The sequence below is a fragment of the Limulus polyphemus genome, unplaced genomic scaffold, assembly GCF_000517525.1.
Source record: "Limulus polyphemus unplaced genomic scaffold, Limulus_polyphemus-2.1.2 Scaffold2330, whole genome shotgun sequence".
Taxonomy (NCBI): Eukaryota; Metazoa; Arthropoda; class Merostomata; order Xiphosura; family Limulidae; genus Limulus; species Limulus polyphemus.
This window is the reverse complement of record NW_013667940.1, coordinates 43,999-59,125: the sequence shown is the minus strand read 5'-3', so window position 1 is coordinate 59,125 and position 15,127 is coordinate 43,999. Positions and strand designations below refer to the sequence as shown.

Sequence of the window (15,127 nt, the reverse complement as noted above, 5' to 3'; positions counted from 1 at the left end):
AAGCCTAAAGGAATAACTGAAAATAGGTACCTGGTCCCCCCCCCCTCTTTGCAGATACATTAACTGTAACATTTATCATTAAAGACTTTTGATACATGATAAAAAATATTATTCCCTATATAATAACAGCCCCTGATGAATGAATTTCTTGTTTGGGATTTGCTGAAAATGATTTTTTTTTATTGAATTTAATTTTATTAGAAATGCTTTTTATATCTTGTATATGGACTAAAGCCATTTCACAAAAAACAAGTACAGGAAAAATAATCTCAACCAAAGAAAAGTTTCAGAAAATTTGGCAAAAGGTTCAATACTGTAGTTTTTCTTTTGTTCCTTGTAACTTAAATATTAACGTAGAATATCTCCTCTAACTTAATTTATTTATAAATATTTATTAAAATAAAAATTCCTATTCCAAAATTAAAATCACATTATCTCTCTCACTATGATGTTGGTCAAATTGACCAACCTAATAACCATTTTGTACTAATTATACATTCTGTACCATAACTTTTTATATAGTACGCATGTCTTCACAAAATTTGGCAAACTTTTAGTAAACATTGCAAGTATTTTGTACAAAAAAAATTAAACTTTTTAATGAAGTAATTTTACTAAACATTTGATCTTGAATATATATACTTTTTTTACTATTTTGAGTGCAACGTGGTTTCCACATTAAGATTAAAGTACTTTTCTTCATCTCAAAAATCTCAAATTTCCTTTGCATACTTTCTAAAACCTCCTCAATACATTTCAAATGTTTTTTCAGTAAAACTTAATATCTTATCTGTTATTTTCTCTACCCTAACTCTACATAAGGTTGTTAATTTGACAAACATCATAACCCCCCCCAAAAAAAATCAAAATAAGTTTAAATTACCCTTATTTCTTTCTAGAATGACTTCAAATTGTAACATAAAACTACATTTGTTTATGTAAATTTATACTTACATTTTATTGTTTCATTGCTCTTTGAAGTGTGTATAACTATTTTGCAATTATAAGTTGTAAATCTATTGTCGAATGTGCAGCTCATATTACATTATTAAATTACATTATGCATGACGTACTCATAAGCATACCTCATGAAAATGTTTTATTATATTATTAATATTATATATTTTACCTAATCTAACCTTAACTAACATAAGAAGTTTCCAATTTTTACATTTTTGTTACTTTTATAGTAACAACTAAAGGGTACACATGAAAAACAAGATAAAAAAATACTTTTTTTTTGCTGTCGACCGTGAATGACACTTAACCCTACTTTTTTTTATATATACAAGCGATTGAATGCACTACCCAAACAGTACCAAACAGTATGAAGCCTGGTAGTAAACAAAGATAAGGGACTTAACCAACAGTTTAATCTTGATTGATGCTTTGCAATCTCATATTCTTTTGCTTTTTTATGCCTACTCTTCAATTGAGAGACGAGTGGCTTAACCTTAGCATCAGTTGAATAAGTGACAATTTCCTTGTCACCCGTATGAATGATGTTGAACTTTGCCAAAGCCACTATAGGTATAATTATGAAGTTTGTTTTGGCAACAATGTTTACCAAAGTACTTCTAAAGGAATTCTGAATGCCCCTGTGAACAGTCTGAATTTACCCATGCTATTTGTACTGTGCTACTAAGGTAGTGATACGTTGACAAATTTTAGTCTCTGGTGGGAGGTCCAACCAAATGGCATACTCTTGTGCCAGGTAGATTATTATTTGAGCTGGAATCTAAACCACAATAATCATGAATACCAGTAGCATAACTGGCTTCAATTGGAGCTTTCCGTTTAGAGTTCTGTGCAATTTATAAGAAACAGGAGCAGCACTCACATCAAGGTTATCCTGAACTTCATCAGCATCTCTCGAAACTAAAGATTCAATTGCACCATCATCAACATCATTCTGATATTCCTTAGCATCACTACAATCCTGAAATTCAATCTCATTGACCTCATAATCATTACATTTTCCTATTTCTCTTGTTCATAGTGCAATCGGTGCTTCACTTGCAACTGGTTATTTACTCCCCACATTTATGAGGTAACTTTGTCTTTTGTGACAAACCATCACAAAAACTGCATTTTACCCAAAAAGCCCATTTAGGATGCTTGCATTTACAAGTTAACTTCCCTAAGACTTTATCTGGCTGATGAGGGTTTGTCACTGGTCTAAATAGTGTGTCAAACACATCGTTTTTGACCAATCAAAATGCTCACAAATTTCCATAACAGTACAACAAATGTCACAATAGGGTGATTTTTTTGTCACCAAAAAAAACGTCCTCCTGGCTCATGATGTGGGTGTTAATACTACTTAAACTTTATATACTATTAAAATAAGGATTACTAGCTATATTTATTGGTATACCATGAAAAGAAAGTAGTTTAATTAGATTTTGAATGTAATTCACTATAACCTTGTGACATGCACAGAAAAAGATGCTTGTGAAGAGAGAGGATTAACAGTTTAAGCTTAGATAACTATTTTTTTGGTTTCTTAAAGTTTTACAGTTTTGTTTTTTAATATTCACACCAAATTTGAAATTATGTACTACATACCTAACTGGAGAGTCGGTTTCATGGGGAATCTGTGCTTATTAAACTTAAATTCCTTTTTGGTTATGATACATTTAATATTAACTTCTAATCAAAGTAATAAGCATAGCTACTTATATATAATGTACAATCTATATAACTTATCATGATTAGAATTGTTTCATCAGTAGGATAATCTTGTTGTTAATAATATTTTCAACCATTTATTTATTTATTGAAATTCACACACACAGCTACTCAAGAGATAATTTGGAATTGACAGACTAGAGGAAAACAGTTAGTCTAAACCACTCAGCGACAACTCTTTCATTACTCAATGCATATAATGGGATTTGACCATTATAGTGTGAGTCAATGAATTTCTTTCAAAAACCGTATTTTAATATATCATTTTTTAACTATAAATATATTTTCATACTTTACATCATATATTTAGGACAATAATACATGTATTACAAAAATCTAAGATGAAATCAGTGTAAACCTGTAACAAAAACCTTCATATTTTAGCATTTTAATTTAAATTAGAAAATGAAAACAATTTTAATAATCATAATTTACATATAATTAGTTTAAAAACAACATTATTATGCTTAGTTAAAGCTGCCTCCTTTGAGATCACTGCATTGAATTTTCTAACATTTTATATAACTCAAAGTTTTCATCAGTTATCAAAACAAAACACTAAATACTAACCTTAACAAGTTATAAATTTTTCATATACCATTCTTGTCCCTCAAATTATTAATGGTTTATTCTTAATATTCATTTCCACAAACTACATCATATCAAATACTCTTGTCTTTTTGTTAGTTGCAGCATTCAGTACAAAGAACTAACCAAGGAAACTGGTAAAATCACTCATTTACCTATGTAAAATAGACAGGTGGCCCTAACAATAATTAATAGAATTAATTATCACATTAATGTTATTTACATTGTTTTGTCAGGGGCCATATAAACCACAAAGTCATGGATTCACATGCAATTTCATACACTAATAGTTTAGATAACTGTGTTTAAAACCTATCTTTATGGACATCATTGTTAATTCTAGAGTTAAAAAGTTTTGTTATTTCCAATTCCAAGTCTAAACTCTGAGAGTTTAATTTGTGACTTAAATATAATGATAAGACTTTTATTTTTGGCACAGTTTCTACATGTATATATCTCTATTTCTAGGCATACATGTATGTACCAGATTTGTGGGTGTATATTTATGCTGTATGCAGGATAAGATACTAAATAACTTCAGAATTCAAAAGAATAGGATGTTAAACTACACTTTAGGAATCAGCAGAATAAGATATTAAATTACACTTTAGGATTCAGCAAAATAAGATATCAAATTATACTTTAGGATTCAGCAGGATATGATGCTAAATAACACTTCAGGATTCAGAAGAATAGGATAGGATGTTAAATTACACTTTAGGATTCAGCAGGATATGATGTAAATGACACTTCAGGATTCAGAAGAATAGGATAGGATGTTAAATTACACTTTAGGATTCAGCAGGATATGATGTAAATGACACTTCATGATTCAGCAGGATAGAATGCTAAATAACACTTCAGGATTCAGAAAAATAGGATAGGATGTTAAATTACACTTTAGGATTAAGCAGGGTAAGATGCTAAATGATACTTCAAGATTAAGCGAGATAGAATGCTAAATGATATTTCAGGACTCAATAGGATAGGATGTTAAATTACACTTTAGGATTCAGCAGGATGTGATGTTACATGACATTTCAGGATTCGGCAGGATAACATGCTCAATGACATTTCAGGATTCGGCAGGATAGGATGCTCAATGACATTTCAGGATTTAGCAGGATAGGATGGTAAATGACACTTCAGAATTCAACAAGATAGGATGCTAAAATGATACTTCACTATTCATCAATAGAACATATTAAACGACACTTCAGGATTCAACTGGATGCAATGTTAGATAACACTCCAGGTTTCAGCAAGATAAAGACGGAAATGACAAGTGTTGACAATACTAAAGAATCTTCAATATGAAGTACTTCTGGATTTCGCAGAACAGAAGTTTGGATGGTTCAAAAACCATTAAAAGTATTAAAGAACCTTTGGTTCATAAAGGATAGATACAGAATGTTAAAGATATTATATGACAGAGTTTTGGGTCACAATACTTCAGATTTATGCACCACAGGAAGATAACCAATAACATAAATAATATCTAAAATGATATTGGAGTAATAAAGTAAATGATAGTAATTAGGTTAAAAAAAATATACCTTAAGATGAAACATTACTAAATTTAGCATCCTCAATAGAGCATATTAAACGACACTTCAGGATTCAACAGGATGTGATGTTAGATAACACTTAAGAGGATTTTAGTGCAAGTGGTGAACAACATATTTGACACTAATGATGTTCCAATATTGTTACAAAACATAATTCCTGCAGGTAACTGAGAAATACATCACAAAACAACCTTATTACCCACAACCTTTCTTACAAAAAGGTCACACCTATTTAATGACCCATGAAATCAAAATAAAGAACTGTCTCAATTGGGGATGACAAATTATTAGCTGCTAACAAGTAAACATATCATGGGACTAGCATAACGATGTGTTTGTTGGTTTCTCATTCTCATATCCAAAACTATTATGATGATACACCTGAATGAAAGACAGGTAGAACAATAAACATATGTATGTTTAGGTACAGCATGTAATTAACACAACACAAAGAAGTGTGCAAGCTTTAGATTAGATTATGGTACACATTGGACCAACACTGTAAGAATAATTCATTATCCATTACCACACTTACTGTTTAATGTCTCACAATGGCCAAGTATTCTAAAGCTTTACATGCTGACCTTATCAACACTGCCAAACAAGGGAAAATTAATCATCTCCTATTTCCTCACAGGATATATGTGAATCTCACATTAGATAATTTTCATAACTAAAAACAGAAAACTCTTATTTCTGATCATAACTGAGTACTAAAGTTTCAACAGTTCAGGAGAAGGATGTTAGATGACACAGATAAAACTATGTCATCCATAACTATAGAAGTGAAAAATAAAACAGAATACAGAAGGATTGGAAGAAACAAATGCAGGATATGGGCATGCAAAGCAGAATAATGAAGCCATAAAGAGTGGGTGAGGAAACACTGGTAAGTATGCATTTCCTTCAAAAATATTTCAATACTGATCTTACTTTCTTTCATTCTGAAGTCCATCTTTCCGTTTTTTCATTTCATAATATGTTTTATTCTGGTTGTCAATGCTGACCCGATGGTTCTCAAGTTCTTTGGTGAGCTCCTAAAGTTTGGTCAGTTCATAAAACATTTCAAAAGTTAAAATTAAATGGATCTGCTTTAATAAATCACAAATAAAGATGTTCCCAATAAGATTTACAGTATTTCATAATCATTTGTTGTTTGATAATAAAACACACACACAAAGAAGAATGGTCATTGTAAAATTAGTTCAAATATTTACACTGGACTCTTAAGAAAAAATTTAGTTTTGAAAAAGCAAAACTAAATTGAAATTTTGGTAGGAATAGAAGAAGTCAGTGAAGAGTAACTTCTAATACAATAAAAGTAGCTGCAAAATAAAGTTGTATCAAAAAATCAGAAATCAGCAAAGTATAGAAGAAACCTGAAATATATCAATGCAAAACTCAAACTACAAAACACATACCCTTTGCTACATAAATTCCCAAAGAATTATAAAGAATATATCATATCAGGATTTGATGAAAGTTACTTGATCAATATAATGTCATAATGTCCTTTTTTCCTTATAATAATTTTAATAATTTCTTTGAATTTTCAACATTTATCATTCTGTAGCTCCATTTCATTTTATTAATGTCACATGTACTAAGTGAACTACTCACATCAATTTTCTGCTCCAGCATTCCTTTCTTTTCAGCATCTTTGCTAACATCTTCTTGTAGTCTTTCAATCTTTGAAGAAAAAAGTTAAATCAAACATTCATTTATTACTTTCAGATTTGTTACAAAGAATTATTTTTTAAACATACAAGTTTCTAAAACACCAAAACATAGACCAATTTTAATAATCCCTTCAAAGAAATTTCTATTGGAAATGTCTAATTATGCTTAGATTATTAATAGCTTTAGCTGAACTTGACTAGTAAATATCACGCAGGTCTGAGACAAATTAGACGAGTGTTAAATGTTGTTTTAAAAACTAGAAAAACATTTTTATGCAAATTATTTCCTATACAATATAGTGCTAATTACTAACAAGTTACCATTTGAATGTAATAATCTAATAACCTTCACTTACTTCATTTCAGTGCATTAAATTTGTTTAGGAAACATACAGCATTTATAAACACAGAAACTTTTATGTTTGTTCATTGCTGAGCACAACTGATTATCTTTGCTTTGCCCACCACATGAATCAAAATCTGAATTTTAGTGTTATAAGTCCTAAAGAAGGGGAGCCTCCTTTAAATGAAGCTAGAAAAACCCTATGCATACAAGCTTGATCAATTTGACCAGTGTTGTAACCAAGAAACTACACATAACTCTGAATGTATTGTGTGTATCTTCACAAAATTTGGCTAGCTTTTAGTAACATTACAAAATCAACTTTTTCAATCAAGTATTTTTACTAAAGATTTGTCTGTAAACTTACACTTTATCAGTCTGAGTGAAAGGAGATTTTCATGCTAAGAATAAAAATGCTTCTTTTTAACTTACAATTTTCATATTTCATTTGCAAATTCCCCTAGAACCTCCTAAATGAATCTCAAATTTGTTCTGTAAAACTATACCCTTTATCACTTTTCTATACCCTAACACTAACTGTAGTGAAATCATCAATATACAGTGAAATGGAAAACTTAAAAATTCAAACTAAAATCAAAAAATACTTTTTTTTCTATAATGAATGCAGATTGTAATAGAGAATTAAAATTATTTATCCTAAAAGTCTCAACTCCTAAGCTTTTTACATCTACTTCCATTTACTTTTATGGTTTTACTGCTCTTTGACCTCTCAGAATGTGAAAGTAATAAAACCTCAGTAAAAGCTTAGGGTAAATAAATGAATCAACTTACATCACATGACCTCAAACTAAATTATTTCTATGCAAAACCAAAAGTTACTGTTTTTTTTATCATATTACCTAAATATTACAGGCTGAGTTTAAAATAAAAAAAATCTCAGTTTCAGAAACCTGGCATAAAATTATTTCCACAAGGTTGATATACAAACTTTTTTATTTTGAAGTTGTAATAAAAGTATACAGCCATATCATAAAACATTGTTAAAACATAATGTGTACCTTGAAACTCATAAATGTCTAAGTTTTCTTAAAACATGATATTGATTTTTTTTTTCAATAACATATTGCTCAAAATATGGATCTCAAAATATTAATGGTAATTTTTCTACTTTTTATTTAACATAATGAACTGCTAAAATAGTTGAATTACAGATAAATTACTGAAAATGGTATACAGATCAGTTGCCTTCTTTATTATCAATAATAGAACAAAATAAGATACAGTCCAGTTATGAAATTACCAATTCAAACGTTTACATTTTTGCATAACAATTCACCATTATAGTGATTAAACGATAAGAAATAAAAACATGTAAAGCAAGAACTACATCAAAACTGTCTAAAAAAATTAATGATTTTCTTAAATATACAGAACTTATCAGTACATGTAAATAAACATAAACTAGTGATGTTTATCTGCATGTTAGGAAACTATATATAACATAATATATTTAAGAAAAAATAATAAAGTGCACTACCTCTCATCTTCACAAATATGCTCACAGAATAATAAGTTCAGGTATTTTGTGTCCACCCATGTTTGATTTCTTGTATCTCCTAATGTTTTACTATTCTCTTTCTCTACGCTTTCCCAATAGTTAATTTTATGTCAATTTATCATATACAAAATTCAAAATATTCTGTCACAATATAGTCAAAAACTGGTGGTACAAACAAAGTATAGATAATAGTGGGCAGGCATATTGTCATGTTTAACAATCTATTAAAGTGTGCACATTTGATTTATACTACATGCTTTAAATTTCAACCACAATCACTTGAATCACATCAGTCAACCAGATAATTACACTGTCTGATCTGAAAATAATTTGTCAAATTTAAATAACTAGAAAAAAAAATTAATACACATTGTTTAATTATTACTTATAGCTCTCATATTGGACATCCTTATTAGCTTCAATCACTAACATTCTACTTAAAAAGATATACAACTGAGCATTCTTTCCCCATACAAAGTTTAGTTATTCTACCTGTTCTCGTTTGTCCTTTACCGCTCGCTGCAATGACTTAAGTTCTTTCTGAATCCACTTGTCTCTCTCAGCTTTGGATGTAAACTGACTTCCTCGACCTTGTTTGGCATACAGCTCAGTTCTCTTCTGCTCCTTCAAGCTCAACCTGTGACAATTATTCATGATGGTTTATGAAATTCAATTTGTTTATTTTTTTGGCAGTAATATAATTATTTTTTCTAAGAAACTGAAAGTTATAAATCAGAATAAGACAATTTTCCAGTTTAAATAAGCATACAGTGTAGTGCTGTTGATGATTTTTCAACTATTACTTTAATTCCAAATTTATAACTGCTACTTCAAACATATTTCATGTATCAAAAATTTTGCATGATGATGATGGTACTAAAACTATTATTCTTCAAAGTGAAACATAGCAAAATTTTCTACACCTTTTTTCTGCCTTCTTTCCTTTGTATTATTACTTATAGCTGTATATATTAATTCTAGTTTTTGAAGACACATTAAAATGATAATCTTCTATTAGTCGAGTACCTGCGTTTGCTGCATTGTGTCATAAAGTATTATGTTACAACAATTTCACCTACTCTCTTGTGCATTCCTCCTCACGCTTCTTCTGAGCCTCATACTGCGGACGGATTTCATCCAACTGAGTCAGTTTCTGGCCAATAGTGTCCTTTAAGCGTTCTAGTTCTCGTTCAGCACGCTTCCTCGAGCTGTCATCACCTTCCACTTCATCTCTTAAATCCTTGATGGTAAGTTCCAGCCTAGTCTTTTCTTTCAACAAGGAAGCCTGTTCCTGGGCTAAAGCATCCTTCTCTTCTCTAGAACTCTGCAGCTTGTTCTTCACATCTCTCAATTCTTTGCTGAGTTTCTAGTTAGCAACAGAAGACAAATTATTACCATGAACAAAACTAAAATAGCTAAAAATAATAACAATTAGCATATTATCTTTATTTTTTAATCTTGAACCCTGCAAAAGATAAATTTATAATAAATAAAGCACAACAAATTATTAATAGGCAAAAAATAAGTCATTGCTATTCTTATCTTCCAAAACTTTTTTTTTATGATTGATCCTCTTTGTGTTGGAAAAACCTGTAGAACATTATTACAATGCTAGTTTAGCAACATCAAAACCATTTCACGTTGACTAGATACAAACACTCTCTTAATCACCACTTGATATTAAGGTTAAATTTTTCATTCATTTACATAAATGATGTAAGAATCAGCAGATTCATGAGAAACACTTACTTTAATCTGGTCAGCAGCATGCTGAAGACTTTCTCTCAGCTTCTCTGTCACTGAACTGCTACTATCACGTCGAGTTTCCAACTAAAAATAGGAATTTCTTACATTCATAAGCAGCAGATGATAAGCATAAATATCAACTGTTAATTTAATATCTACAACAAAAGCATTTTCTACAGGAATATGTAAAGCTCAATTATCAAAAGTTTATACATGTACATTTACAGGCCTCCTAGCTAACATAACTAAAAAGTAGGACAAAAATAGGCTTCTGTTTTTTCAAGAAAAAAAACTAGGACAAAAGTAGGAGAAAGTACAGTAAAAAATTATTACATGATAATTTGTAGTTAATACCAAAGTCTGTCAATGTGCAATAAATAAATGTAATTTTAAATGTATTATTAGAAAAAACTGACTTTTCCCATAAGTTACGGTTATCCGAACATATAAACAAATTTTCAAACTTTGGTCTCTCTATGTGGTTTTACTAATGAATCAATTTAATGTTGTGCTGCAGTTTGAATAATAATTACTCTTTACTGTTTAACCTCTTTAAATGTGAGCAATAGTGAAATATAATTTCAGACCTCTATGAATTTCATACTATATATTAGAAAAAAAAAAGTACTTTATGATGAACATCCCTCAGATGGAGATGAAGAAATGTAGCTAACAAGCCATATTCAGCCTAACATTCTTGGATCACAAGTTATAATGTTGATCAAACAACACTAACACCAGTACTTTGAAATGTACTTATCACTACAAATGGAAATAACTATCTATAAATAACTTAAACAAAAGATATTTTCAAAACGTATGTGTGTGTTTGTTATAGTAAAGTCACACTGGGCTATCTGCTGTGTCCATTGAGGAGAAATTAACCCTGGGGGACTTCAAAAAGCATTTTTGTATATATACATATATATATATATATATATTTTTTTAAACAAAAGTTAGATAGTGTTCCTTTGCTTGATACAGAGATTATTTATGTTAAAGATTTTCTATAACTACTGTAAAAGATCTTACAGTTAATATATTTCTTAAATTTTTTTGATATCATTTAATACCTTACATATGCATAAACTTAGTATCTGAACAAACATTTTAATTAATATTTGTGAAAGACAGAAAATTACACCACATGTAGTTAAACTAATGAAATTATTTTCTTTAATTATTAACAACAGATCTAAAACAATTTAAAAGGTGAAAAATAAAGTTCAGTGCATGGGAAAAATTACAACAACTGTGAAAATATAATTTACTTCTTCAAGTTTCTTCCTTGTATCCTTCAGCTCATGATCATAAATTGTATATTCAAGGGATCTAGAGAAAAAGCAATGATAATAATAATTATATCCAATAGCCTGACCCATTTTTTTCTCAAATGAATATAGAGTAGCTTGAAAGTTAAAATTTCAATAAGTGAGAAAAACAAAAAAAAAATTATAAAATGATACTGCTTATTTTCAACATTTTTAAAGTCAAATTTTTATACAAACAATATGTGTATACAGGTTGCACTCTCTGTACTTTTCCCCACTCAACTTCCTTTTTGAGTAACTTTCAAATTTTTAAATACTTTTCACTCAATTTTTTATGGATGCAGCCTGTACATTTTTCATTAAAGGACACATACAAACCAGTTCCAAATGAATACACTATTTAATATAGCACAGCACTGAAGCTAAAGAGCTTAGTCAAGTAATTATTAGTTATAAATCATACAAGATTAGCCTCATGTTAAAGAAATGGTCTGATATTTAACTCTTTTAGTTAGTAGTATTCAACTCATTATCATAAAGTTACTTCCACAGTTACACTGACTTCTGTGCTTTGAAAATGAATTCTTGTGACAATAGTGTTGAAGTCGCTCTTAAAAGTTACCTCCAAAATTATACTGACTTCTATGGGCTAATAATTAACTCTTTATACAGTGTGTTCAACTCATTGCCATACAGTTACGTTGACTTCTTCATCATGAAGAAATAATGAAATTCATTAGAATGTGAGGTTTTACATGTAAAATAATGCTGTCTTTTGACTTAAAAGTAAGAACGTGAGGTATGTAAGAGGAAAAACTTATCCAACTGGAAAATCCAACCACCCAAGCTGACTGTGGAAGAAGCATATGAGTATGTTATGACCTCCTCCATTTGGAAGAAATTAACCGCATCTCCCCAGGTATTCGTTACTGCACATGACACAAGGTTTTAGTGTCTTACATTTAAAAGTTAAACTACTTTTTGTTTATCTTATACGAATTAGAATAGCATGAAATCTTAGCTAATAATCCATATTTTATTAGTATACAAGTTTTAAGTTCTTAATTCTATAAGTCAATATTTAAAAACTCCTGAATTTCTACAAGTGTTACCCACGTTACACATTTTCTCTTAGCATGTCATCATCCCTATTTTATCCATCACCCCTCAAAAATGTATGAAATTAAATATAAATTACTCTCTATAAAGTCATTATTGCTCAGACAAACTGTAATTTTTATAGTTTTCAATTTTGTTTGGTTACAGAGCTATCAAATAGAAAATCAGATCCCTCTTGCCACACCCACTTGTCACATCCTCTCTTTCACAATTCGTTGATAGTTCTCTTTTACATTTCATTATACATTACCTATAACCAATAGAAAGTCAAGGTTTTCATCTATCAAATGATGTGTTGTTTAACACTGTATTCTGAACAGAATATCGTCAATTTCACTGACAGTACAAGATTTGTTCCCATGGGAAAGTTAACAACTAGCTTGGTTAAATTTGTAACAGCTCTTAGATTCTTATCATGCCTGAGTGACTTTATAAGTGTTTTTGCCATTGTTGGTACATCCACAGTATGCCATACTTATAAGAACACCACCAGGCCACTCCAAGTCAGGCTGCTAAGTGTGGTCCTACTAGCTCCAAAACTGTGAGAGGAGTTATTTGGACATACACACAGAGTTACAAGCTTAATACAATAAAACGTTTAAAAGTATAAATGATCAACACAACAGTACCAGGCTGGAAAACGTTTAATCAGTAATTTAATCTAAGTCCTGCAACCTTAATATATGAAGAACATAAAAACAATTCCCAATCTTTGGAACATTTCAAGTATTCATAAAAAATCAGACATTAAGTAATAAAAATGAAATGAGTATTTTTTACTGTTTTCTATACATATTCAAGTACTTTTTCTACTATTCCTCTGAACAATTAACAGAGAGGTATATTGTATATCATAAAAAACTCGAATGTTTCATCAACAAATTATTTTAAGGTACTTTTTAACTGCCTCTTACCAAAATATAAAACCCAAACTTACCTCCTCATTTTATCCCACTTCTGGTACTCCTTCAACTCTTCCTTTTCCTCTTCCAAGGTCTGTAGTCTTTCTTCAATGTATTTCAAAAGGTCTTCAATTTTTTCCCTTTTACCTTCAGTCTCTTGCAATATAGTTTTGCTCTCCTCACGACGCTCATCATATACTCTTGTACCAGCAACTTCTCTCAGAAGTTTTAATCTTTGAGAGTCAGGTGCTGTTGCCATCTGATTAATCTTTAACAGAAATTTCAATATGAGATACACTATAATTCACTTACTACATTCCTAATTTTGCTAACTAGCCTGTATTCAAGCTTCAAGTTAATACTCAGTACAACAATCTTTGATATATCTTTAACATTTATAAATTATTTAAACAAATTTAAATCTGCAAGAACCAAAGGAAAATCTTATTGAATTATTATTTTAGAAAATTTTAAGTTCATGTCTTATGAACACAGCAAAAAGCATTACCACAACAACATCCAAGTAAGTTCCTACTACTATGCACAAAAAAAAGAAGTAGACTTTTCATTGCAAAGCAGTTATCTACTGCTTCCTTTTAAAATATTCCAAACCAGGAAATCCACACCATAATCTTCCTTCACATGTAGGTAACTTGTAATCAAGTACAGACAAGAATTTATATCAACAACAAACATGCAATGATGTATCATTTCTTAAATAACTTTTGATCTTTCAAATTACATCAAAAGTAGCACAAGATAGACCTTATCTGTCTTGTTCTCGATAAAATTATAAATGATACAAATTTTTTGCATAGACTGGCAGATGCTGCTAATTTTTTGCTATTCAAAGGATAAAAAGATTTATTTCAGTAATATGACAAAGCACTTAATAAAAACACCTAAGTATACCTCACAAGATTTTAAAAAGGAATGGTATAAATTTAATTATTTTAGCCTACCATAATTGAATAAGACACCTTATAACCAAAATTAAGTGATGCTACAGCAAGTTAACTGTGAAATATCTGTTGTGCTATGTTTCTTTAAAGAATATTTTTACAGGACAAAATGTAACTGTACAGTTTTCAAAAGAAGATATAAGTATTAATCTTTTAACTCTCTCATTATAGGCTTGGTCGATTTGACCTAAGTCTTGATTCTAAATTAACATTTAGTTTCTATACTATCACTTCTAACATTTTATGTATCTTCACAAAATTTTGCAACCTTTCAGTAAGCTAGACAGAGCTTTTATGGCCAAAAAAATCAGAATTTTTATTGCAGTATTTTTATTAAATATTTTTTCCATATCGAGTCAAAGTGTGGACTGCTTCAAGTGCAAAGTGATTTTCATAAGATTAAAAATACTTTTTTTCATCTGAAAATTCTAAAAATTCATTTGTGTAATCTCTAAAACCTCCTAAATAAATTTCAATCATTTTTTTTCAGTAAAACTTTACAATTTATCTGTTTTTTGTTCTACCCTAACTCTATACACAGTTGGTTAATTGACTGACCTCTTAACCACCATAAAAAATAAAACAAATCTTAATTACCCTTTTTTCTTTCTGGTGACTTGAATTTGTAAAAGGAAACTAGACTTATCTATCCTAAATAACTTAAAACTAATAATGATACACATCTGTTTATATGCCAGAGATGAAAGTGTTCCTTTCCTAAAAATCCTGAAAATAATTG

At 29.7% G+C, this 15,127-nt stretch overlaps 1 protein-coding gene across 1 annotated transcript in view; it reads right to left on the bottom strand.

The window, feature by feature from the left end:
* Positions 1-15,127, bottom strand: part of LOC106466643 (structural maintenance of chromosomes protein 3-like) — a 102,054-nt gene that overhangs the window by 54,398 nt on the left and 32,529 nt on the right. The window contains exons 7-13 of the mRNA XM_013926933.2: positions 13,462-13,694; positions 11,406-11,466; positions 10,138-10,218; positions 9,468-9,754; positions 8,881-9,025; positions 6,468-6,536; positions 5,781-5,884 (exon numbers count right to left, since the gene is read on the bottom strand). Coding sequence (XP_013782387.1) covers positions 5,781-5,884; positions 6,468-6,536; positions 8,881-9,025; positions 9,468-9,754; positions 10,138-10,218; positions 11,406-11,466; positions 13,462-13,694 — 980 coding nt within the window. The remainder of the gene's footprint in view (positions 1-5,780; positions 5,885-6,467; positions 6,537-8,880; positions 9,026-9,467; positions 9,755-10,137; positions 10,219-11,405; positions 11,467-13,461; positions 13,695-15,127) is intronic.